Source organism: Pipistrellus kuhlii, unplaced genomic scaffold, assembly GCF_014108245.1.
Source record: "Pipistrellus kuhlii isolate mPipKuh1 unplaced genomic scaffold, mPipKuh1.p scaffold_m20_p_2, whole genome shotgun sequence".
NCBI lineage: Eukaryota > Metazoa > Chordata > Mammalia > Chiroptera > Vespertilionidae > Pipistrellus > Pipistrellus kuhlii.
The window spans coordinates 90,690,446-90,718,367 of record NW_023425515.1 but is presented as its reverse complement, the minus strand read 5'-3'; the positions used below and the strand labels follow the sequence as shown (position 1 = coordinate 90,718,367).

The 27,922-nt window shown below is 37.6% G+C and overlaps 1 protein-coding gene across 1 annotated transcript in view; it reads right to left on the bottom strand.

Moving 5' to 3' along the window:
* LOC118723719 (DNA-directed RNA polymerases I, II, and III subunit RPABC4-like) overlaps window positions 1-27,922 on the bottom strand; it is a 47,440-nt gene that overhangs the window by 11,506 nt on the left and 8,012 nt on the right. The window contains exon 2 of the mRNA XM_045583794.1: window positions 2,054-2,373. Coding sequence (XP_045439750.1) covers window positions 2,201-2,373 — 173 coding nt within the window. The 3' untranslated portion in view covers window positions 2,054-2,200. The remainder of the gene's footprint in view (window positions 1-2,053; window positions 2,374-27,922) is intronic.

Here is a 27,922-nt window from a genome sequence, read left to right as displayed (position 1 = left end):
GAGATTTGGGGGAGATAATATAATAGATCAACCGAAGGACTTGTATACACGCATATAAGTACAACCAATGGACATAAAACTCTGGGGAGGGAGGGTAAGTATGGGAGGGAGGGGGGCAAAAAATTAATGAAATATATTTTTAAAAAAATAGTTATACAGCCAGGCCCACAAGTAAAGTATTATTTTTTAAGAAATTAAATGGAAGAACAGTGCGAAATGATGAGTGGGGCTAACATCATGAATAGGCAAGTGTACTGGAAGCCTGAGTGCTTACATGAAATGGTCTGACATTTTAGAAGACTGGTCAGGCTCATTTAATTCATGTAGAGCTGAAAATATTACCTACTCTCCTTGTCTGGGAATATGATTTATATCAAGTATTTAATCTAGAGTTGTATAAGGACACATAGTTGTGTGACTAAGATTAAACATTTTACTACAGGGCAAAAAACCCATCTACTATTGTAAAGCCTAGTTCTGGGATGACTTTTAAGAGCTGAATGGACTTTTAAACACTGGAGTGCCCCCAGGGCCCAGTCTTTTGATCCAGCTATATGAACTATTTGGTGACAAAGTCCATGCTTGTGTTTTTAAATAGCAGAAATATTCTGATGGCTCCTAAATTTACATTTCCAGTTTGAACCTCCTCCTTGAACTTCAGATTCACACATCTAGTTGTCAACTTGATATTTCCACTGGGATGTTTCAATAAAGAACTCCTAATTTCACCTCCAAACCTTGCTTCTCTCACAGTCTTTCCCATCTCAGTTAGTTGCAACTCTATCCTTTTCATTACTGTGACTGAAAACTTTGCTCTCATCCTTGGGTCTTTCTCCCCCACAACCTCACATATAACCTACTAGCAAATTCTGATAGCTCCACTTTCAAAATATATCCAAAATATGACCTGCTCTCTATATCTATACTTACCACCCTGACTCAAGATGCTATTATATTCCACCTGGATTATGCAATTTCTTAGTCCTCCTATTGTTGCATTTTAGTATGGCAACTTGAGGGAGCAAGTTGGGGGCAAACGGGCTGGCAGGGAAGGGCAGTTAGGGGCAAACAGGCTAGCAGGGGAGCAGTTGGGCATCAATCAGGCTGGCAGGGGAATGGTCGGTCAGGGGGTGATCAGGCTGGCAGGTACAAGTGGTTAGGGGCAATCAGGAAGGCAAGCAGGTGAGCAGTTGGGAGCCAGCATTTCTGGATTGTGAGAAGGATGTCTGAATGCCCGTGTAGATCTCATCCTACTGGGATCTGGCCTAAATGGGCAAGCAGACATCCCTCGATGGGTCCCAGATTGGAGAGGGTACAGGCTGGGCTGAGGGACACACACAGCTCAGTGCACCAATTTCGTGCATCAGGCCTCTAGTATATAATAACTATTTATCATATATTTATCACAGATGTTTAATAAATAGTATTTGTCATTTCCTAATCAGCTTGTATATGTTTTTGAGATTAAGATATATAGAGAGACATATATACAGGATGGTGCAAAAGTTGGTTTACAGTTGTGAGTATGCAAAGCATATAGTTTATTCTTATATTATTATTTATTATTTATTGTGCTATTTTCCATATGAATAACTATAAATCTACTTTTGCCCCTCCCTGTATAATCTATATATCTATCTCTATCTCCATATATCTTATATTTATGCACTTTTTATATCACTTGGCACAGTGCTAAGAAAATACCAGGGACTGAATAAAGTTGAATGATTATTCTGAATATTTTCAATAGAGTGCCTGTAGGCTATACAATGACATGTTTAGAGGGGTACTCAAAAGACTATTTCTAAATTAACAAAGAATATAAATAAAGTATGAATACAAAGTTGACCTTGACTTTTAGAGAATTCAGAGGGTAATATGTTCTTAAATAATGAACAGTACTTGTGCATTATCTCCAATGAATTAGTCCTAGCCCTTCAACATATGTCACATACTAGACCACCTTGTACATAGATGTTTGTTCTGTAATTAACCTTGGAAAAGACACAATTCATCTTTTTTTAATTGAACAAAAATTATTTCTGTAAACTACTAATAGATACCTAAATATAATATGGTTTTAAAAATCAAATCAAGTGTATTTAGTTGAATTCTAAAGATAAGTGTACTCATCAAAACCTATACAACATTAACAGCAAATCCAAATGCAAATAAAGATATTTTTCTGAATTCTTTTTTATTAAGCATCAAAAGCCACCAACCTTTTAGTCCTTTTCTTGTACATTATTCTGTATTCACATTCTCTGCATCTGATTTGATCCTGGGATTTTATTTTATTCTCTGTGTGACAGTCTCCACAGATATATACCATTGGCTGCTGCTTTGGGAGTTGAACATCCTGCTGCATGTCCACTGATAGTCCGTAAAACTGATACATTCTTCTCACTCACACAATTCATCTTTAATTTTCTTATTTCTTCCTAATATCATTTAGCCAATTCAGGGTCTTGGCTTGATTGAGTGTCCAAGATTTTTAATAGATCCTCCCTTCCCCCAAGCAGGTGTCTTCAAACTACGGCCCGCGGGCCATATGCGGCCCGCAGATGAGTCTGATCCAGCCCGCCAGGTTTTTTGGGCAGTGAGCGCAGCCGAGGTGTTACAGTAGGAATTAGTAGTTCATATAGTCCGGCCCTCCAGCTCTCTGAGGGACTGTGATCTGGCCCCCACTTTAAAAAGTTTGAGGATGCCTGGAATAGAGAATGATGTAAACTCCACCTGCAGTCTGAACATTCCTGAGCACCTAACCAGGCATCTTATATGGACTATACATTGAACCACCAATCAGCACCTGCCAAATACCCTAAGCCCCCCTATTCCTAAGTCCCTAGGTCCCTAATCATGTGCCTTACATGAAACCACCAATCAGCATTTGCTGAGTGCCCTAAGCCTCATCCCTTCCTTTTCCTCCCCTCAAAAGGCATGTTCACTCCCTGCACGTGTGCTCCTTCCCCTCTGGAAGGCAGCTGGCAGCGGTCTTCTCTCCAATAAAGCCTGTATCCTCATCCTGGTCTCTGGTCCCTCTGTTTCATCTTTTAATTTTGATTTCTCAGATTCATTACATGCTGGCAATATGCCATGAACCATCAACAATAGTCATTTTTATTGAATAGAAAATTAATTATTTGACTTAATAAAATGTATGGGTTTAATTTACTTCTGTGTCTCTGCTTGCCTAAGAAAGATTTAAGATTCAAAAACCAAAATACCACTCCTCAAAGAATGATAGTTTGTTTTATTTTTATTACTAAATAAAATATTTTATTTCATATATATATATAATCTTTATTGTTTAAAGTATTACATATGTCTTCTTTTTTCTCTCATTGACCCCTTTCAGCCCACTGGTCATTCCCCCACCCCCAGCCCATGCTCTCACTCACCCTACTGTTTGTGTCCATGGGCTATGCTTATATGCATGCATACAAGTCCTTTTGAAATAGAAATTTTAGGGGGATATAGGCAGGTTTAGGGAATTTTTAGAATTGGAGGTCCATGAAAACACTCCCAGGGCTACAGACTGGGAGAAGGTACATTTCCATAACACAAGGGATCCAGGTGTAGTTACATTTGCATAAGACAAGGGAACTGAGAGTAGCCAAAAGGTCTATATTTACAAAACAAAAGAGGAAGAAAACCCAAAAGGAATAGGAGAACAATAAGGGAGGCGGATATCATATGTCCCATATGATATTTTACCTTTGAGCTCAATAGTAACCAATTCAAAAGAGAATATTAACCAGAGGGAATATCAGGGCACAGGAACTGCAGTCTTTATAAACCATGGAAATAGGAAATCAATGGGACTCTTTCCCCCTCCCCACATGAAAGTCTATACATGTTTTCAATAAATCTCCACATTTGCTATGCCATTTTCAGTCTCTGCAGACAAAGAATCCAGGGAACTATCCTGCCCAGGGGCACACCACATGTTCCAGTCCAAAAACCATGGATCACTACTCATCCCCCACCCCCTACCCCTGTCTTCCTTCATCCCCCACTCCCTGCCTTCCCTCTGTAGTAGTTTGTTTTAAAAGTCCAGATAATTTTAACTCAGTCATAAAGATTTTAAAAATGGTTTGGGAAACTTTTGATGATGTCAGAAAAATATATTGGGCTTTGGTTTCCAGCTTCTCTTAATAAGGAAATGTAGTTAATGCTGAGATTGCTAGATCCCATCCCAAGAGATTGATTCAGTAGGTGTGGATGGGGCCAGAAAATTTGCCGGTCTAACAAGTTTCTAGGGTAAGGTGCTGCTGCTGGTCTATGGACTACACTTTGAGAAACACTAAAGTAAAAGTCATTCACATTAAAAATATCCCCAAGCCAATGAGCACACAGTCTTTTTGTAAATATGTTCCAGTACTTCAGTCTCACCTTAATGTGATGTAACTGGTTTTCTTAACAATGTTGTGATACATTCAGATCTTAGTTATTTGCAGTTGAGAGGCTTAGTATCTGAAGATGAAATGACCAGTAAAGACAAATAGAGTGGGGCAAAAGTAGGTTTACAGTTATGAATATTCAAAACCATTTATTCTTGTATTATTATAAACTAGCTAGAGGCCCAGTGAATGAAAATTCATGCACTGGAGGGTGGGCCTCTCAGCCCAGCCTGCCCCCTCTCACAGTCTGGGAGCCTTCAGAGGCAGGAGGCGACCAGGTGATCAGGGGAAGACGACTCCCCATCACACCTCTGCTGCTGTCACTTGGCAGCAGTGCAAGCCTCGGCCTGCCCTGGTTACCTGAGCTTTGGGTGGCCCTGGACAGCTGGGCAACTACCATCCGAGGCTTGCCTGTACCTCAAGCTGGCCCTGGGTGGTTGAGGGGCTGAAGGGACTGGGGGACTCCAGCGGCAGGTACGCAGAGTGACTGGGCCCACCTGGGAGTGGGCCTGGCTTTGCTGCATGCCTGCCTCCCTAGCAAGGCTGAGGGGACTGGGCACCACCATCTTGTGGCTGTGGGCACCACCATCTTTGAGGGAGAGGAAGTCAATTAATATATCCCCTCTTTAATGGCTGTGAGGCCGCCATCTTTGCAAAGGCATGAGAATCAATTAGCATATTCCCTCTTTATTAGATAGGATTATCTAATATTTTTCATCTGAACAAGTATAAAACAATTTTCCCACTCTATAGTAAGCCTACTAGTATCAATTAATTCCCCCACTTTCTACTTTTTCTGCACAAGAGTAGTTAATTTTATAATTTTAGTTCAGAAGAATCTAAGCAATTAATGTTAATGTAAAAAAACCATTGAAGCCTGTAAAGAATTTTTGTGAGTTTATTTCAGCCAAACTGTCAACATATGTTGGGAAGCAGAACCTCAATGAATTGAGATAATGCTCTGGAGATTGTATTTATACATTGTTACATTTGTATTTATACATTACAATCAAAGGAAAAGAATATAGGTGGGTTACATGAAATCCATTGGTGATAGACTAGAGAGGTGAGAGAAAGAAAATCAGGGAAACCCCTGGGATTGGATAAAAAGTAAAATGATAGACACATACTTAGGTGGGTGTGGGAACAATTAACATGATAAAAATGAAGGAATTTGTGGTATCTGTCCTGGGGCCCAGCACATTAGGTTGTGCCCCAAGGGGTCCAGGAAAAGGGAAGTTACAAGTTACCTAGACATTTCAAAGGGTATTTATAATAAAAGAGAAGCATGTAAATTAACCCTCTGCTATGCCCACCAGCCAATCAGGAGTGAATATGAAAATTAACCCAATGAAGATGGTGGCAGCCATGGAGCTGGAGTGAGCAGGAGGCTTGGATTGCCCTCAGTGACAGAGGAAGCCAAGCCTTCCGCCTGCCCTGGCCTCTGCTGAAGGAGTGGCTGAGGGCCTGGGGCTCCAGGGCCGATCCAGGCTTCCAGCCCATCCTGGCCTCCACTCAAGGAGTGGCTGGGGGGAAAAAGGAAGGGCTGGGAGCTTGGGTTTTTGGGGGGCATGGCCATCCTGAAAAAAGCCCTCAGCCTGGTACTCAGACTGGTCATGCCTCCATGGAGTAAGAGTTCCCCTGGGGGGCGTGGCCACCCGGCAAACAGCTCTCAGCCCCTCACCCAGACTGGCCATGGCCCCCACAGCAGGGATTCTCATTCCATGGGGTATGGCCAGCTTGAAAACCACCATAAGCCCCTCGCCAGGCTGCCTCATGCCCCAAGGGAACCCCCACCCTGAGCAGGGACTTGCATGCTTGAAGAGGTGTGGCTAACCTAAAAACACCCAGGCTGCCCATGCCCCATGTGGTGAGGGACCTGTTAGGGGGCATGGCTAGCCTGCAAACAGACCTCAGCTCCTCACCCAGGCTGGCCATGCCCTTCCCAGCAGTGACCCACACCCCATGGGGGTGTGGCCAGCCTGAAAACCACCACGGGCCCCAAGCCAAGCTGTTCCACACCCCAAGGGAATCCCACCCTGATCTGGGACACCCTTCTGGGCAAATTAGCCAACCCCACCCATGAACCATGCCACTGTACTAATATGCTAATTAGACTGGTAGACCTTCCAGGAGACCTTGTGGACATTCTTCAGGATAAAATCATGGTGGCGGGGGCCAAGGTAGAGGTAGTTAGAGGCCAAGAGGGGAAGGCAGTTGTGGGTGATCAGGCCAGGATGGGATGGCAGTTGTGGGTGATCAGGCTGGTTGGGGGGGAGGGGGGCATTGGGGGTGATCAGACTGGCAGGGGGTGGGGCATTTGGGGGGTGAGCAGGCTAGCATGCATAGTGGTTAGAGGCAATCAGGCAGGCAGGTGAGTAGTTAGGAGCCAGCAGTCCCAGATTATGAAAGGCATGTCCGACTGGCATTTCAGGCCTGATCCCTGTAAACTGGCAGTAAGACATCCTTCAAGGGGTACTAGTATGGAGAAGCATGGCTGGGGGAAGCCCTCTTCCTGGGCCCCCCCCCCCACTCACACAGATTTTTGTGCATCAAACCACTAGAGTAATTATAGATGCAAAAAGACAGATAGGCTGTTACAGTAAAGGTTGACCTTGTCCGTGAATATACCGGCATAGTATGTAACTACCCACCATAACTGCTTTTAAAGTTTAATTTCAGACCATCGTTTGTGGTTACTTTAGGTCTCTGAGTTTCTAAGACTACTATGCAGGCCTCCCCTGATTTTGTCAAGTTAGCATGTGGCCCTTTTCATCCACATTAAGAATTCATAATTTGATTTTTTGCTACTAAGAGCTAAGTTCCATGGATTCACATTAATTCTTTAAACATTATACAAATACCAAAGAGTAGGAAGCACTGATAAGACACTGTTGTAGATATATAATGAGATGAAAGTTAAGGTCATATTGACCCACAGAGTTAGATAATGCCATCTACTAAGCACAAAAGAAAAAAATCCTTATGTTTTATTTTTCTGTAGTTGTAAAGGGAAGAAGACATTTTTTTCTTTTTTTTTTTTTGGAAGAAGACATTTTGAGGAACAGGGTTAATAAAGGAAAGGCTGATAATTAAACATGTGCTGTAATGCAAACATAGCTTGAACAATAGTTCTCTTTCGATTCTGCTTCTTTTTAATTACAGAAATAACAGTTCTTTCTAGATCAGCCCTTTCCACTCTGTCATCTCCAACAGAAACAAAACCAATTTTAAAAAGACCAAATCTAAAAAATGATGCATGCTTTCTGTCTCCAGTTTTTCCTCAACCTAATTTCTCCTCAATGTAAAGGGCAGCTTATCCATTTACTAGTACAATGACTTCTACATGCATGACAGGCCTTGGCACACCACAGCCCTTGGATTATTTCACTATAGATCCTCTCAACCATGATCAATGTTCTGCAAGGGACACAAGTCAGAGAGGGGCTAAGAGCATTGCTATGAAGCAGTGAGCAAACAGAAAATTTTCCCTCAAAGGCAGATGATGATTGTTAGGTGAAAGCTGCTCAATCAGCAAAAAAGTTTAAACTGAATAAAAAAAGAGAACTTTTGGAAAAATACAAAGAACAACCTGCTGTAGATTTTAAAGTTACAAGAGTCTTTATTGAGGATATCAAATGTTGACAGTAAATTAATTGGGAGAATGTTTCCAACCAAGAGAGTGTAATTGACATCTTTATACAAATGCATATATAATCGAAGGAGATTTAAAATTTGAAGGCAGAAATGTCGCTAAGTCAACCCTCTAACTTAAAATGCATTGCTTTTTGTTTGTAAATTATGGTCAGGTTATTAAAATGCATTCCTAAATGCTCTGTTCCACTATTGTGCTTAATTAATCACAGACATCTTACACTGGGGTTTCTTGTGGGGGGATATGATAAGAGAAATCCACAAAAAATTTAAAGAAAATAAATAACAGACATCTTAGAAAAACAAAGAATAAAATGCAAGGAAATTTAGATATATAAGAAATATTGCATGATTCTTTAATAGATGAATATATACAATAATAGTCACTGTGATATCCTACTGATGTATATCAGCTTATATTTTCAAATCTCTTATTTTATTATTAAAACAACCATGTAAAACAGGTAGAAACCTATGGGACATGACAAAAGCAGTTTGAGAAGGAAGTTCATTGTACTATTTGAAAGGATAAACAAGATTTGATGAACCTCTGACCAGACTCATCAAGACCCAAAGAGAAAAGATCCAAATAAATAAAACCAGAAATGAAAGAGGTGATATAACAATGAACACCACAGAAATAAAGAGGATTGTAAGCAAATACTATAAACAACTCTATACCAACAAATTGGAAAACCTCGATGAAATGGACAAGTTCTTAGAAACATAAATCTTCCAAAACTTAATCAGGAAGAATCAGAAAACTTGAATATACCAAGAATAACTGATGAAAGTGAAGCAGTGATTAATAAGAGGAATAGATAAAAGGCATTCAAATTGAAAAGGAGGAAGTAAAACTGTCATTATTCACAGATGACATGATATTGTACATAGGAAACCCTAAAGACTTTACCAGGAAGCTACTAGTTTTAATAAGTGAATTTGACAAGGTAGCAGGATACAAAATCAACATCCACAAATTGATGGAAATTTTATACAACAATCATGAATTCTCAGAAAGAGAAACTAAAAAAGTAATCTCATTTACCATTGCAAAACAACAACAAAAATACCTAGGTATAAAATTACCAAAGAAGTAAAAGACCTGTACTTAGAAAACTATAGGACATTGAAAAAAAGAAACAGAGGAAGATAGAAACAAATGGAAACATTTACCATGTTCATGGATTTGAATAATTAACATCATTAAATGTCTTTACTACCCAAATAAGTCTACAGATTCAATGTAATCCCTATAAACCAATGGCATAATTCACAGAGCTAGAAAAAAATACTCCAAAAATTTATATGGAACCATAAAAGACCCCAAATAGCTGCAGCAATCTTGAGAAAGAATAACAAAGTAGGTGGGGGTCACAATACTAGATATCAAACTATACTACAAAGCCACCATAATCAAAATAGCCTGGTACTGGCACAAAAACAGGCATATACTAGTATACCAATGGATCAGAACAGAGACCCCAGAAACTGACCCACACCTTTATGGTCAATTAATATTTGACAAAGGAGGCAAGAACATACAATGGAGTAGAGACAGTCTTTTCAAAAAATGGTGCTGGCAAATCTGAAAAGACACATGCAAAAATGAGATGACCAACATAGATCAAACACAAGAATAAACTCAAGGTGGATAAAAGACTTAAATGTAAGGCAAGAAACTATAAAAATCTTAGAGGAGAACATAGGCATTAAAATATCAAACATCTCATGTAGCAATATGTTTATGGATACATCTCCTAGAGGAAAAAAAAAACTAAGTAGAAAATAAACAAATGGGACTACATAAAAATAAAAAGCTTCTGCAAAGCAAAATAAAATACCATCAAATTGAAAAGTGAACCCACTGAATGGGAGAACATATTTGCTAATAAATCATCTGATAAGGGTTCATATTAAAAATATATACAGTACTCATAGAACTCAACAAAAGGAAGGCAAATAATCCAATTAAAAAATGGACAGAAAACCTGAATAGACATTTCTCCAAAAAAGACATACAAATGGCTAAGAAATACATGAAAAATATGCTCAAATTCACTAAATCATTAGAGTAATACAAATTAAAACCACAATGAGATATCACCTCATATCTGTCAATGGCTATAATAAAAAATTTAACAAACAAGTGCTGGGGAGGATGTGCAGAAAAGGGAACATTAGTTCACTGCTGGTGGGAATGCAGATTGGTGAAGCCACTATGGAAAACAGTACAAAGTTTACTCAAATATTAGAAATGAAACTTCCATTTGATTCAGTGATCCTACTTCTGGGAATATGTCATGAACCCCTCTCTGCCCCCCCCCCCCCCGCCCCCCCCCCGAAAAAAAACACACAAAAAAACACACCACAATCAGAAAGAATATATGCACCCCTGTTCATAGAAGTGGTATTTACAATAGCTAAGACTTGGAAAAAGCCCAAGTTTTCATCAGTAGGTGAGTGGATAAAAAGCTGTGGGACATTTACATTGTGGAATATGATGCAGCTATAAAAAAGAAGGATCTCTCACCCTTTGGGACAGCATGGATAGACCTAGAAAATGTTATGCTAAGTGAAATAAGCCAAACTGAGAAAGACAAATATCACATGATCTCATTTTGTGTGTGGGATCTAATGAACAAAATCAATTGACCAACAAAATAAGACCCAAATGAGGGAGGCATGGAACAGACTGACATACCTCAATGTGGGTTTGGGGGGATAAGAAGAGATAAATTGAAGAACTTATATACATAGTTCATGGACATGGGCAATAGGGTAGTGAGTAACTTGGGAGTGGGGGTGGGGGGTGGGAAGGGGCTGGAAGGAAGGGGGAAAGGAGAGATGGAAGGTATCTGTAATTCTATCAACAATCCTATATAATAAAAGCCTAAGTAGTGTCACGCTCAAGTGCACTGCCATCACAAGATGCCCATCATAAAATGGATGCCACAAGATGTCCACCACAAGATGGCCAGCAGGGGAGGGAAGCTGGGGGCAAACAGGTCAGCAGAGGAGGACAGTTGGGGGTGACTAGGCCTGAGGAGAAGGCAGTTGGGGGCTATCGGGCTGGCAGGGGAGCAGTGAGGCATCAATCAGGCAGGCAGGCTAGCAGTTAGGAGCCAGCAGTCCCAGATTAAGAGAAGGATGTCTGACTGTTGGCAGTTGGACGTTTCCCAAGTGGTCCCAGATTGGAGAATGTGCAGGCCGAGCTGAGGGACATCACCTGCATGAATTTCGTGCACCAGGCCTCTAGTAAAAATACATTTAAAAATGAAAAAAATTCAGCTCAAGATAAAAAGATATACTAATTGAAATAAACCAGTCATAAAGGACCAGACATAACATCATTTATATAAAACTAGAGGGCGATGCATGAAATTCATGCAAGATTCAGCCTTCCTTTCCCTGGCTGCTGGCACCAGCTTCCCTCTGGCACCTGGGAGAGGGGGTTTCCCTTGCAGTCCTGGCTTCATCCATAAGGTCATTCGGAAAAAAGTCCAGTCTAATTAGCATACTGTGCTTGTATTATTATAGATGTCCATAATAGGCAAATCTGTACAGATTGAAAGTAGATTGATGACTGCCAAGAGCAGGAGGGTATTAAGGGTTTAGAGAGTGATAACTAAGGGTTACAGGATTGCTTTTTTGTGGTGATAAGTGTTCTAAAACTGAATGGGGTTATGGTTGCACAAATCTGAATATACTAAGAGCCATTGAATTGCACACTTATATAGGTAACTTGCAAAGTAGGTGAATTATATCTCAACCAAACTGTTAAAAACCAAGCAAGCATAAGTTTTAAAAAGTGATGTTGAGGTTAAGCCCTGCATCCAAACTAGATAGAAAAACTCTTTTTCTCCTCCTTCACTCTTTTCTCAATGTGTCTAACCAGTTCTTAGATTGAATAGCTCAAGTCATTGTGATAAGTAATTTGGAAGGTAAAAAAGACTGATCGGCTTTGATTTGTCTGGGACTACAAGCCCAGATGGAATACTTTGACAGGTCCAGAGTTTTTGAATGTTCAAAATCTTATTGATATAAAGACTTTGGACACCCTCCTTCTATACAAAGAACACTTACTATTCTTTAAACTTACATTCATGTTTTCTTTGTCCTCTCACTGGATTCTTATCCTGCATCATCCCACTCTTCCACACAGGAATTTATTTTAAACTTCAACTCCAGGCAATTCGATTGGTGGACTGGAAAACACTGTAATCACTATTTACTCAAAGTCCCATCTTTCCTTTCTTTTTTCTCTTTGAATAAATGGCTCTGAGAATCTCTCCAATAAACCTGGTTATTAGCTTAAATGGCTATGATAAAATAAAATTTACATGAAATCATTCCCTTACTATCTACAGAATTACATTTAATGGCTCAATGGTTTTAAAAATAACTATTCTCTTTTCAGTTGCAAAGGTAAACTAAAAGAGAGAACTTAAAAAAAACATATTAGGACAAGACTAATTAGGCATATTAAATAGTAAAGAGAGTCTATTTCATCACATGAACAAGGCCAACTTATTTTCTCTCTCTTTAGTTTATTTTTTCAATCCCTCTAATACCAATGGCCAATTTAAAAACATATATATATATATATATATATATATATATATATATATATATATATATGTGTGTGTGTGTGTGTATATATATATATATATATATATATATATATATATATATATATATATTATTTATTTCAGAGAAAGGAAGGGAAAGGGAGAGGGAAATAGAAACATCAATGATGAATGAGAATCTTGGACCACTGCCTCCTACATGTACCCTACTGAGGATCAAGCCTGCAACCTGATTGGGAATCAAAGCCCTGATTGGGAATCAAATCATGACCTAATAGTTGATGGGTTGATGCTCAACCACTAAGCAACAATGGCCTGACAACTTTTTAAATTTTTATTTAATTGTTTAAAGATTGTCAACTCCCTGATGAAAAGACCTCTTTTATTCTACTTATTTATTTACATTAATTCTTACTCAATATATTTGTTCCATTGATTTTTAGATTGAGCGGACGGAAGAGAAGAAAGGTGTAAGAAAGACAGGGTGTGGGGGAGAGAGATGATAGATACACATTGATTGGTTGTTTTCCACTCATGCCTGACTGGGGCTAGAGCCAGAATTGAACTTGCAACCCAATTTTGTGCTCTTGACTGATAATCAAACCCATGACCCTTTGGTGTGCAGGCCTAGTGCTCTAATCATTGCATATACAAGCCAGAGCAAGGCCTCTTTTTACTTCATCTTTATATGTTCTTAAATATCTTGAATATTTTGAAAATGCCAAACATATAATAGGTACTCAATGTGATGAATGAATAAACAAATGAGTGAGGGAAAGATTGAATTAGTAACATTTTGTTTTGAGTAGACTAGAGTTAAATAGCTCTGGGTCCAAAGGAAAGACATGATTCTTTCCTTTACTATTTATGTGACTGTGCAATGTATGTAAGACTCAGTTTACTGAGTTACAGGTTGCTTACAGTAAAATGGTTAAAAGAACAGTGTCTGGAAGGAAACCAAGATGGTGGCATAGGTAAACACCTAAACTGCTACCTTGCACAACAATTTCAAAACTACAACTAAAAGACAAAACATCTATAACCCAGAACCACAGGAAAGCTGGCTGAGTGGAAGTTCTACAACTAGAAGGAAAGAGAAAAGAGCATTGAGACATGCACAAGTGCTGAAAAGCTGAGGTACAGAGGCACGCAAATCAGACTGGCAGTGGGTGACTGGGTACCCTAATTTTTTCAACCCAAAGAGAGTCAAGATCCCAATTATTCTGAACCCCAGTTTCTGGGGAGATGCTGGGGACCCAAACTCCTATGGGGAGGATTTGGACTATCTGCTATCAGGTCAGAAAGTGAGGGTGACTTTTTTTGCAGATGTGCATGCAAAAAGCATTGTTTACTGCTCTGGGGTGCAGGATGAGGGGACTTGAAAACGTAGAGACACAGAGATGGCTGACTGGCAGCCATTGCTGTTTGCCATGCCCTAGCCTAGTGACATCCCTGAGACCCTGCCCTGCACAACCTACAAACCCACCCAAGATCCACACAGAGGCTTTTGCATATAAATGGCCTGCTCTATTGCAACTTAACCTAACAAACTGCAGCTCTGGTCAGACAGCTCCAAAACCTGCAAATGCCAAACAAAGAGGAGAAAACTGTAGTTCTTGCTATAGCTCCTGCTTGGTGGCCTCAGATAGTAGCTGATCTACATCCCATTGGGGTGTTAGTGTAGAAGCTAGTGCATCTAATGGTCATTGTGAGATGACACCAGATCTCAACTACTCACATCCATAAGTGACACATTCAAGAGGCAGACTCAGTGAGCACCAAAATCCTACTGAAACAAGCCCTACCCCATAAGCATGTCTCCAGCACAGCAGTTCTTCACAGCCAATTAGCCTGGAGGTCAATTTCTCCCAGTGACACCAACAACAATAAAGACTTAACTACAACAAGGCTGTACACACAGTTCACAAAGGGGTGCACTATGAGTGTCCACCTCAGGTAATTGGGAGGATGACACACTGGGCCATATAGGACACTTAGCACACAAAGCCACCCTACAAACTCAGGGAAGCAGCAAAAATGCAGAGACAAAGAAACAGATCACAAACGAAAGAAATGGAGGAAAACAAATGACTGGGTATAGAGTTCAAAACCATGGTTCTAAGGTTTTTCAAGAATTTCTTAGAGACCCTTGAATTTAGCAAGACCCTTGAGGATATGAAAAAGGACCAACTAGAAATTAAACATACACTGACTGAAATAAAAAACATTATACAGAAACCCAATAGCAGACTAGAGGAATGCAAGAATCAAGTCAAAGATTTGAAATACAAAGAAGCAAAAAATACTCAACCGGGAAAGCAAAAAGAAAAAAGAATCCAAAAATTGAAGATAGTGAAGCAGCCCCCTCCCCGCCATGACCCAAGCGGAGGCCCTGGTATCTGGGATATATTTACTTTCTACAATTGAAATTTTGCAGCCTGGAGCGGAGCCAAGCCTCCTGCTCGCTCTGTGGCAGCAACCATTTTATTTTGGATTTGTTTACCTTCTATAATTGAAACTTTGTAGCCTTGAGTGGAGGCTTAGGCCTGCTAGGGCAGGCAGAAAGCTTGGCTTATTTCGTTGCCATAGAAACCCAAGCCTCCCTCCTGTTCTCTGTGGCTGCAGCCATCTTGCTTGGGGTTAATTTGCATACTTGTTTTGATCGGCTGGTAGGTGTAGCTTGTGGGCATGGCTTATGAAGTGGAGTGATGGTTAATTTGCATATTACTCTTTTATTAGGTTGGATTAACATATTTGGCCAACTCTGAAGTATTCTAGTTAGATTAGCTTCCTTTTTTGCTTATACATGATGTCTAAATTATCTGCCAAATGTTTGGAACACTTTTTTTTTTAAAGGTCTTAATATGGAGACTTGGTAACTTGGTAAAGTAATATTATTATCTTTAATATATTTTTATGGATTTCAAAGAAAAGAGAGAAAGAGAGAGAGAGAGAGAGAGAGAGAGAGAGAGAGAGAGAGAGAGAGATCAATGATGAAAGAGAATCATTCATTGGCTTCTTCCTGTATGCCCCCCTCTGGGGATCAAGTACACATCTGGGCATGTGCCCTGACCAGGAATCAAACCATAAACTCCTAGTTCATAAGTCAATACTCAAGCACTGAGCTGTGTCACCTTGGAAAGTACTATTATTATTAAAAGATATGAGAAGAAAAGTGAATTTGAAATTTGACATGGCAAAGTTAATTTTGTTGATTTTTTTGGAATTAGGATAAATACCCAAATATTAACACGTAATTTGCTACATGTAGATCAATTTCTTATTCCTAAATTTATTATGTATGTTCCTGGAGAAATTTTAATTTTATGCTCTGATATTTGACAATTAATATTTCAGATTGAAAAAGTAAACATATTCAAAAGTAAAAATAAAAATTGATATTATTCTGTTCTTCTTAATCTTTGCCTTCTGAGATCACAGTCACCAAGATAAATCATATCCTAGAATGCCAGAATATCGTATTTTCTGGCATATAAGATGATCCCCTAATTTTACAGTTAAAACAAAGGTGTAGGTCTATATTCACTGTAAAAGACTACCCCCCACTTCAAAGAAAAGACTTACTTTGCCATCAAATCTGCAGGTAATTGTGCAATTTTGGTCTTTTGCCCCCGATTTTTGGTTGACTTTTATTCGTTTCAAAAGTCGTCTTATATGCCGGAAAATACTGTAGTCTTAATATTTCAAACAGTTTATACCATATATGGAGCATCTTTTCCAAGTGTAATGAATTTAAACTAGAAATCTAGATTAAAAAGATATCTAGACAACTTTTAAATATTTGGAGGCCTAAAAAAATCACCACCACATAAGACAAAAATCAAAGAAATCAAGAGTAAAATACATAGGTAAATGCCTATACTCACCACTTTCCACAACCACATTTAAATTACAACTAAAATACAGAACAGCCATCATCCAGAACCATCTGAATGAAAGTCCTACAGCTAGAGCTAAAGAAAGCACACTGAGACTGGTAGGAAGGGTGGAGGCACAGAACAATCTAGTCTGAAACATGTGCTTTTTTTTTTTTTTTTCCATCTGGTGGGAGATCATCTCGATGGAGGTTGCCTGTGAGAAACAGCCCCTTACCAAACCCAGAGCCCAGGGTTCCAGAACTGGGAAGAGAACTCTCTACAAGTACATGCTGTAAAAACCAGTGGGGATTATGGCTGAGGAAGATGGAGCCTGCTGGAGATCAGGTGTTTCATTTAAAGGGCATGAACTTAGACTCCCAGCATCAGGAAGCTTTGGGGGACTCAAACACATATGAGAAATTGGGTTGTCTGACATTAGGGCGGAAATTTGGGGTGGCTCCCTCACATATAGGGGTGCTCACAAGGGTCATTGTTCCTGTGCTGGAACCTCCCCTGTTGCAGAGCTGACTAGCAGCCATATGTGAGTCTCCATTAGCCTGGAGCACTGTTTTCTCTGCCCTGGGGATTCCCTGAGACCCTACCACATCCAATTTGCAGCCCACCCAAGCTGTTTGCAAAAGCTTTTCCATATGAATGACCTGTCCTGGTTCAGGCCTCAGACTTTGCTAAAATCTTCCAAACAAGCTGCAACTGGTGACAGTGTCTCCAAACCTACACTAAAAGACCCAAGACATGGCACTAGCACAGGCTTGCCTTGCTTTATAGCTGGGCCTCACTGAGGGCACCTCCATGACTAATACAGATAGCAAATAGCAGCTGTCTGCAGATTCCTCTGTAGCTCCTGCCAGGTCCCCTCAGGAAGTGGCTGACTTTGCACCTCCATGATGTCCCAGAGTCAGTGTACCCAGTGGGGAAGTTCAGTACATACCAAATTACAACTTTTCTTATCCACAAGTGACACACTCAAGGGACAGACTCAATGAGCACCAAAGCCCCACTGAAGCAAGTCCTGTTCCACAGGGATATTTCCTGCATAGCAGCTCTCCCACTGTAATCACAACTGGTCCTCACATTTAATTGACCTGGAGGTCAACTTCTCTCAGTGATGCCAACACTGAGACTCAACCACAAGACTGTGCATACAGCCACACAGAAGTGCACCTAGAGTGCCCCTAGAGAGGCTGAGCCACTGGGCCCCACAGGACACCTACCACACAACAATACTCTACCAGTTCCAGTAGCAGAGTATTAGCAGCTCTACCTAATATACTGAAACAAACAAAAGGGAGCAGCCAAAATGGAGAGTCAAAGAAACATGTCACCAATGAAAGAATGGAAGAAAACAAACTTTTGGATACAAAGTTCAAAACCTTGGTTATGAGGTTATGCAAGGATCTTCATGAGACCTTCAAGAATCTTAGAGAAAATGTCAAAGACATAAAAAACGACTAGTCAGAAATTAAGCATACTATAATTGAAAAAATAGTTTACATGGATTCAACAGTAGAGAGGAGGCATCTGGGAATCAAATCAACAAGTTGAGGGAGCAAATAATAACCAATCAGAAGAGCAAAAAGAAAAAAAATAATAATAAAAAGGCCAAAACTGGTTTGGCTCAGTTGTAGAGCATCGGTACGCAGACTGAAAGGTCCCAGATTCGATTCCGGTCAAGGGCATGTACATTGGTTGCGGGCTCATCCCCAGTAGGGGGTGTGCAAGAGGAAGCTGGTCGATGTTTCTCTCTCATCGATGTTTCTAGCTCTCTATCTCTCTCCTTTCCTCTCTGTAAAAAATCAATAAAAATATATTTAAAAATAATAATAATAAAAAGATAGTGTAAGAGTACCAACATTTGCATTATGGGGGTACCAGAAGAAGAGAGAGAGAATGATATTTAAAACCTATTTGAAGAAATAATGACAATCTCAGCCAGTTTGGCTCAGTTGATAGAGCATTGGCCTGTGGACTGAAGGGTCCCAGGTTTGATTACAGTCAAAGACACATGTCCAGATTGCAGGCTCGATCCCAAGTAGGGGACATGCAGCAGGTAGCTCGATCAATAATTCTTATCATTGATGTTTTTATCTCTCTCTCCTCTCCCTTCCTCTCTAAAATCAATAAATATATATTTGAAAAAATAATGACAGAAAACTTCCCCTACATGGTAAAACAAACAGATTTACAAATCAGGAAGCAGAGAGAGTCCCAAACAAGAGGAACTTAAAGAGGCCTTGATCAAGACATATCACAATTAAAATGCCAAGACTTAAAGACAAAAAGATAATCTTAAAAGAAGCAAGAGAAAAGCAATTAGTTACCTACAAGGGAGTGTAAATAGGACTTCAGTTGATTTCTCAACAGAAAATTTGCAGGCCAAAAGGAGTGGCAAGAAATATTTAAAGTGATGAATAGTAAAAATGTACAACCAAGATTACTAAGCAAAGCTCTCATTTAGAATTGAGGGTCAAATAAAGAGCTTCACAAAGCAAAAAAGTCTAAAGGAGTTCATCACCACCATAAGGGTATTCTAGAAAAGAAGAAGAATGAGGAGGAGGGGGGGAGAGGAAGAAGAGGAGGGGAGGAAGAAGAGAGATAAAAATTATGAACAATAAAATGGCAATAAATACATATCTATCAACAATTGGATCTAAAAATCAAAATAAATAAATAAGAAATCTAATGAAGAAAATAAACTGGTGAATAAAATAGAACCAGAGGCATGGCAGCATGGAACAGACTGATGAATCTCAGAGGAAAGGGGGGAGGGGAGAGAGGGAAGAGATTAACCAAAGATTTTACCTATGTACACAGACAGTAGGGTGGTGAAGACCTGATGTGGGATGGGACCTGGTAGAGGGGAACCATTGGGGGAAAAGGGAGATATCTTTAATACTGTCAACAATAGATTAAAAAAATGATGATGGCACACTATTGGAAGGTAAATATATTGGGGAAATTAAAAACAAAAAAAACAAAGTAAACGATAAAACAAACCAGAACTATAAATGAAAAAATAATTTAAGTTTTAAGAGATACTATAAAGTGTTGCTTAGAGTTTTTGCCAAGACTTCTAGAATAAATACAAGATAGATTCTTTATATCATTGGGTAAGCAAAATTTCTGAGGACACAAGAACATGAGTCTTAAAAAAAAAAAAAAAAAAAAGGCCTCGTGTGGAGTCCACCTGCGTGTGGTGCTCTGCGGCTGCCCTGGCCAGATATTTCAATAAATCTTTTTTTTTAATAAAAAATAATAAAAAAAGGTAAATTGGACTTCATCAAAATTAAAAATGTATGGTCTTTGAAATACATTATTAATAAAAAGGCAAAGCCACAGATTTTAAAAATGGACTGACAATACACATGTCTGACAATTTATATGGAGCATATATTAAGAACTCTAACAACTAAACAAGAGAAGCATTTTTTTAAATGGGCAGAAAAGCCCAGCCAGTGTGGCTCAGAGATTGAACATTGACTCATGAACCAAGAGGTCAAAGTTCCATTTCTGGTCAGGCATATGCTATGGTTTCAGGCTTGATGTCCAATAGGGTGTGTGCTGGAGGCAGAGGATAGATGAGTATCATAATTGATGTTTCCATCTCTCTCTCCCTCTACCTTCCTTCCTGAAATCAATAAAAACACATCTAAAAAAATAAAATTGGCAAAGGATTTGAACTAAAGACTTACAAAAGAGCATACATAAGTGATCAATAAGCACATGAAAATATGTTCAACATCATTACTCAGCAAAGAGTGCAAATTAAATAACAACCATAAAATGCCATTACATATCTAATAGAATTGCCAAAATTGAAATAATGCACAATGCCAAATGTTGCCAGTATTTTGGGACAACTAAAACTGTTACATTATTATAGGAAAAATAAAATTTTACAATCACTTTGAAAAAGTATTTGGCAAGTTTTTTAAGGTTTAATATCCATTTACCATACAACCCAGCAATTTCATTCCTAGGTATTTATCAGAAATAAGAACATATGTCTACATAAAGACTTGTGATGAATGTTCATAACAATTATATTCATAATTGTAAGAAACTAAAGACCAAAAGTCTATCAAGAAGGGAATAGATAAACATGGTAATATATCTATATAATGGAATACTTCTCAGAAACAAAGAGAAATAAATCTCTAATATATACCACAACATAAATGAATATCAAAACGGAAGAATAAGAGAAGAATAAGAGAAGCATACAGAAAGAAATATATCCTTTTTAAATTATATTTATATAAAAGTATATAAAAGGGAAACCAATTTTTTGCCTGGGTGGTGGTTGCTCTCTTACGTTTATGTTTATTAAAACCAATTGAACTGTACATTTATAAGAGATTGTTTTATTGTATATAAATTATGTCTCAAAAGTATTGACTTTTTTCAAAAAAGATTATGAAAACCACCAGGATGTGTCAATAGAGTATGAAATATTCCCCCTGTCTTATATTTCTTCCTTGGTTCTTAACTTTTTTAGTGTGCAAGTATTTCTTCTATAATGCAAAAACAATATTAAAAATTTTTTCTTTACAAATTTCCATACAGATTAGCTCTATTGAATCTCATTCTTTCTATAATTCCTTTGCTTTTTAAAAAAGTAGAGAGCTAAAGGAACTTTAGAGAGAACATCTAAATATTTTCTATCTTCAGACTAGACTGTTTTAAAGTAAAAACTCCCACCTAAGTTTCTCTTCATGCTTTATTTGTTAAGAAGTGATATGGGCTGAGAGCTTGCAGAGAGACTGTTTATGATCATTCAACTGCTTCATCCTGACCTTCCTGTAGTAAAAGTTCAGCCTCTTGGGAGCATAAAGGATAGTGTTTCTTGTTGTGTTTCCACAGAGAACAACCAAACTCTTCTTGCCCTCTTTGTTCCTCTGGTCTTAAACACACTTTAGAAAACTTAATATTGAAGACTCTCCACTTTTGCAGGCAGTCTGATTCACCAGGTTGTTGAAATGGTATGAGGATGCATTCATTTAAAAAATAAAAAGAAATATCCTGGCACAAGGCCATACTGCCCTCCATTACTTAGTAAATTTAATTAAACTAGCCTGTTCCTGGGAGAGGTTTGCTGCTTGAGTTTGGTTAGTGCAAGATAGGTATTTAATTAGGTTTTCTAATTTAGGTTGCACTGAGGTGATATATATTTTTGAATGATACAGTGCATTTTGATATTCAATACGCTGGGTCATTTTTCAACTCCTATAGAAGCCAAATGAACAAACCAAATGAATGAGAGAGAGGGGAAAAAAAGCATTTCTAACAGATTAAAAGAATCCAAAGAAAAAACTCAGTTCCTTCTTGCATTTATCTTTTAGTAGCAATTCTTACTATTATCATTTATTCACTTATTCATTCTTATGTGCTCTGTCATTTATTCATTTATTCCTTCATTTTTTCAGAACTGTTTATTGAGTGCATATTAAGTGCCCAGACCTCAAAGATTCAAAAAGACTTAATTACAATTTTCTGAGCCCCTTAGGTTTGTGGCACTGTACCCACTCTACTAAACCATTTCTAAAAATTATACTTATTTTCTAGATGAAGAAAATGAGACTGAACCAGGATGTGAACTTAAATATCACTGATTCAAAAACCCAGATTCACTAAACCACACTGTCTCCCAAATAATATTTTAGAAACAAACAAATAAGGTCTCTTAATGATCAGAAAGAACATCTGGAAAGACCAGAGGATTACGAAGCAGGAATTTTAGTCTTATCTCTGACAAACTACTCATGATCCTGTAGACACTTTATCTACAAGAGATTTGTATATAAACCTCCTAGGAGAAGGTTTATGTTAAATTGTTTTTATGATTCCTTCCCTTCCAATTCTAAATATTTCTAATCTTTTCATTTTTGCTTTGAAAATTATGAACAGTTGAGTTAACAGTTTAATTTTCAGAGATTTTGTAATTTTTAAATTATTATTTTGCTTTCTATTTTCTCTCCTTTTTAACTAGTTTGTCAATTAAGCTCCAAAATGAAAAAGAGAAATAGTAGATAGCTAATTTAGGGGTAAGTCAGGTGTTAAATTGTCAACAGATTCCAATAACATCAAGCAACTAGAGAGACTGATGGCTCTTCAGCTGTAGTTTCTAACTTCCAATTTGGCATTGATCCTTGAAAATGACAATATAATTATGTTCTCAATTTGATTTTAAAATATTTTTATCTTAATTAAAGAATAAAGAAAAAGTTGCATTTGCTGAGCTTGAATGCTTGCCAATGAGAGAACTATATTTCAGCTGTATGTCCTATTACACAGTGTTCTTGGAACTTCTCATATGTCATTCTGTCTGTTCATGTGCAATCTGATAACTAACTACACTTAGCAAATGAAATATTTATATATGCTGCCACAAAGTCAATTCATTTGTGCAAAATAATGCAAGTTCCTCAGTAGCATTTAGCATCACTCACTGTTAAGTTAGTTTCTGAAATAGACCTTATGGTGCTTTAGGAAGTATACCCCAAAGCATGCAATTTTCTTGTTTTGCATGTTTATAGTGGAGCTCAAGTTAGCCTTCAGAAGGTGAACAGTTATTCTCTAATAAAATTCAGCATCACCAACATAGAGTTCTCTTTCTTCCCTCTGTATTATACAGGAGGTTAACTTATAAGCTGCATCATGTCCCAAAGAGTGATGTTCATCCATGTGGGCTGGCCAGTTATTATATTATCTCTAAAAATTCTAATTGTTGTCTGACCACACTGATGGATGGCACAAAGAGCTTCATAAAGAAAATTTAAATCTTCAATAGATACATACTCTATAATCAACACATGAACAATAAAATATCTTACTGACATCTTTTAAGATATTTTCTGAAATTGAAAATCCATCAATGGAAGAAAAATTAGCCTCAGATTCAATTCTGAATTAAATCAATGGACATTCAACAGTTGAAGGAATTCAGGGCAGCTGCCCTCAATAAAATATTGCTATGTAGAGGCCTGCCCCTCCTAAGGTTCTTAATATTACATTGAGTAGAGAAGGATGAAAGGAAGTGAGACTTAAGTTGGGTGTAACCTCACTTAGCAGAAAATGTCAATTTTTCCCAATTAAATCACAATGAGAGAGACAGAGAAAGAGAACAGAGAAGAGGAAGAAGAGGTAAAGAAAAACATGAGATAACTGAGGCCCCAAAAGCTAGGTTCTGGTACTTGTACTACTGAACTAGTGACAGCCAATCCAAATTGCTAGAGTGTTGAGGAGTCAAAAAAGGGTCTGGGTTTAGATCAATAGAAATAAGAATGTCTCTAACCAAACACAAATCTCTAGTTCCATGGAATATTGATGCCATTAATTTATGACCTCCATGATTTTTTAATAATACAAACCTTGTTAATAATGCAAAGTCTCTTGAAATGTACAGCTCTTAAGAACAACCTTGAAAAGAAGGTACTTTATTCTATAATAATAGTGTCATGTCACTAGAGTTTGAAATAGAGAGGGATGCATTATTTCCTGTCTTTTATATCATAATAGATTTGTGGTATGATAGTTTAACAGGATCCTACTGCTTTAAACTGTTCCCTTCAAGTCCTGGCCTTGAACTGGGCTCAGAGATAATTTAGACTTAATATTCTCCAGGACAAAAATTTCTCATAACATGGTAGAGAGAGCAAGAAGAAAGAAAAGATTATTTTATCTTACAGCTTTACTGCCATTAAGGTAGACATAGAGATAGGAGAAAGACTGAAAAATGAATAGTCCAATACTAAACTTGCACTGCTTAATTGTGTGCCTACAAGGGAATAAAAATATGCAATGCTATTTAAGCAATGGTTTAAACAAATACAGCTTGTCTTCAATTAAAAGTGCTAACTTGACTACTTACAGCCGAATCTCTGTGTGGGGCCCGTTGGCCGCACTGTTTCTCCACCACGACAGATTTAATTTAATTGAAAAGTTGCTAGTTTAGAGTGATCACTAAAAATTTACATGGTGAAATCAAATCATCCTGGTGATTGTCCTTCAGTCCACTTTTACATAAACTCTTTATCCTGGCCCTCATTTTTTTAGGAACTGATATTAATATTTCTTATAGCTATCAAAAATATTTAGCAAGGGAGAGTACTCTCTTCTACTTAAAGAAATTCAAAGTCTTGGGGATTGTTACTGTTCCAGATCCTTGCTTTTGACATCAATTGACTTTTTGACATAGTGTCATTTTTAAAGAGCTATTTGAAATCTGATTAGCATGCCCTCAGGATGAAGTGAGCCAAGCAAACTGGAATAAAAATTCTATGGGTGAGAGAATTGAAGGTAAAGTGAAAGATTGAAAATTAAGGGATTAATAAACTTAATTGTTTCAGTTAGAAATTCCACTGTCATATTTACTTATCATGTCCCCTAGTTTTCTATTTCAAGACATACTATCATTAAAAGATAAACTGAGGCATGTTAAAACTTTTAATTATATTTGAGCAAAAATCAATCTAAATTGGGAAGCATCCAATCTAGCAAAAAGGAAGGAGTTCTGAGGAGCTGTACAAAACTAAAAACTGTTATAGTTATAAGAGAGCAAGAAAAAGGAAGTTACACTACATGAAAAAAAAGAGGATTGATTATTCAAAGTTTACTCTCCTTTAAGGGATGACAGCTGGCCTAACTGATCAGTGCCGATTAGAGGTGATTCCTGCTTGACTAATTAAGATTTCATTTCTGGAAGATTCGAAACTGTAATTGTCTCAGTGTGCTAAAGTGGGGCTTAGCATAAGTGATTCTATTTGGGTTATTTTGTCTTTTTGAAAAATTTGTTTTTATTGATTTTTAGAGTAAGAGGAAGGAAGAGGGAAGGAGGGAGAAACATCAGTACATCAATGAGAGAGAAACATCAATTAGCTGCCTCCAGCACACACCTCAGCTGGATGGAGCCCAACCTGGGCATGTGCCCTGCAGGAAGCTAACTGGCAACCTTGTGGTACACCAGTGACTAACTGAGCCACATCAGGCAGGGTTCTTTCGTCTTGTTTTCAACACTACTATATGTGATTTCGAACATCTTCCTGGTCAGAATAGGTCTTATTAGTAAATTATAATACTAATCATCTACTAATCAAAATACCTTCACAAAATTTATTAGATTTGCATGTTCAGAGCCACACTGTACCCAAGCTTTACGAGTCTTTTCAAGGGAAATAGAAAGCATAGTTGCTATCCAGAAAATAATAACTTACCTTCATTTTAGTAAATATTTGTGAGTAATTATCATAATGACTAAAGTCTTAAGTAGCCCAATGACTTGGTTCTCAAACTTTGCTCCATGAACCAAGATCATGTAGTCCTGGGGGGCTTGTAGGAAATGAAAATCATGACTCTACTTCTCAGACGTACCAATCAGAACCAGCAGTTTAATAAGACTTTGTATGCTGTTAAATCTCCAGAAGCACCTCCCTAACGGGTATGCACGAGACACAGGGAAAATTCTTATAGCATAGAAAACATTCTCTACTTTTGTTATTCTATTTTTTAATCACATAGTTAAATCTGTAGAACATATGGTTACATTTAAAATTTAAAAACAAAAGTCTTAGAAAGGCAGCCCATTTTTGACATTGGAATTTCCACCATTTAGGCACTTTAGTCCCTTTGCAGACAGGAAATAACATCCAATGAGCAAGCAGTGAGGACTATGTGGAATGACAAACTCAATTGCACACAGGTGTAGAGGGTACATTAAGTAGCTGTTATACTGACACATCAGAGTCAACCATGTAAGCATAATTATTGTTGTAAAACAGCTAATAAACAGGAAACATTAACTTCCCTCATATAGGACCTTTTCAAAACCAAGATTAGGCCTATGTGCTCTGTACATGTGTTTCTCTGAAGCCAATTAACCTCCTTATTGGAAAACAAGAGCTTCCTTACTATTGAATGTGGCAGCTAATCCTTCACAGTAGATAATTTCATTGGGCATGAGTGGAATGAGTTGTAGTTGTATTAGTACACTGACTGACATTCCTGTATAATTAAAATAAAGATTGTTTAATTTCCTCGACATTGGTGCTAGTGAAGGCTAAAAGATCCATAAAACTAAAAACTACGTTCTTTTTTTTTTACTCATCCAAGGCCAGGAGAGCTGTAGAAATTTATTTCGAGATGGTATATATCTTTTTCTTATCCTGAGCATGTAAGGAAGGGTGAGGGCTTAGGTATCTTTGCAGAATCAATTTTTATTATATTTCTTCATATAACTGTGAAGGTTCAGCCTGGGATAAGATATGAGCCTGCAGATTTGTCAAGTTGCTTTGATGTTTCATACTTAGATTTTTTGGCTGATGCACAGCACATGGAAGAAGCCAACAAAGAAGAATAACGAAAATATAGGCAATGACCACTTTGGTATATATAAAAAGCTGGAAGTATATTTAATAATAACAATTTGTTCCATCAAAGTGACTCCACCTAAAGTTTCATAAGCAGAGGTGCAGTCATTGGCCTTGCTGAATTTGCCTGCAAATGAAGTAAAAGGGAATTGCAGACCAAGATGAGGATAGTAGCTTTGTGCATATTTGTACCATGGTACTCCTTATTTTGCATTCATGTTTTATCACATGACCCTTCTGATTTCTATTGTCTTTCGGATTCTTATTGCCTCATTTCTTCTCTTTTGATTTTTTTTTTCTCTACATGTTTAAGTTAAAGTATATTCATCTTTAGGGTTAAAATCTCATTTGTTCCTTTTATTTTTTTTAAAGCTACTCTAGTGCCTGAAGTTGTAGAAATACAAATATACTCTAGATTAGTGTTGTTCAATAGAAAGATAATGTGAACTACCCATGTAATTTTAAATTAAATTGTAAGTTAAAATTTTAATAGCTGCATTAAAAAGTGAAATAAATTAGTTTTAATATTTCTATTAAGCCCAATATACCCAAATTATTATCACTTTAACATGTAATAAATATAAAATATTATTGAGATCTTTTACATTTTTAAAATGTATATATTTCATATTTACAGCGTATCTCAATTCAGACTAGCCACATTTTACATATTCAATACCATATGATTATAGACTATAGACTATCATATCATTATATGATAAACTTTATATTTATACAAAAAAACCCTCAAGATTTTCAATGAATGCTATTTACAAACAAGAAAAGCTTATACATCTAGACTCAAAGAAGGCCTATGTTCATCAATGCTTATCAATGACTATAATATACAGGGCTTAAAGTTTAGAGTGTTGAACAACTGTCAATCTAAAAAATATAATATGGATGGAAGCTTTTAATTATTATCTCTTATTAAAAGTTTAAAATCTTCATATGTGTGAACACAACTACACATTTTTTCCTTATCATTTTTGGGTGAAGATAGTATCAAAGAGAAC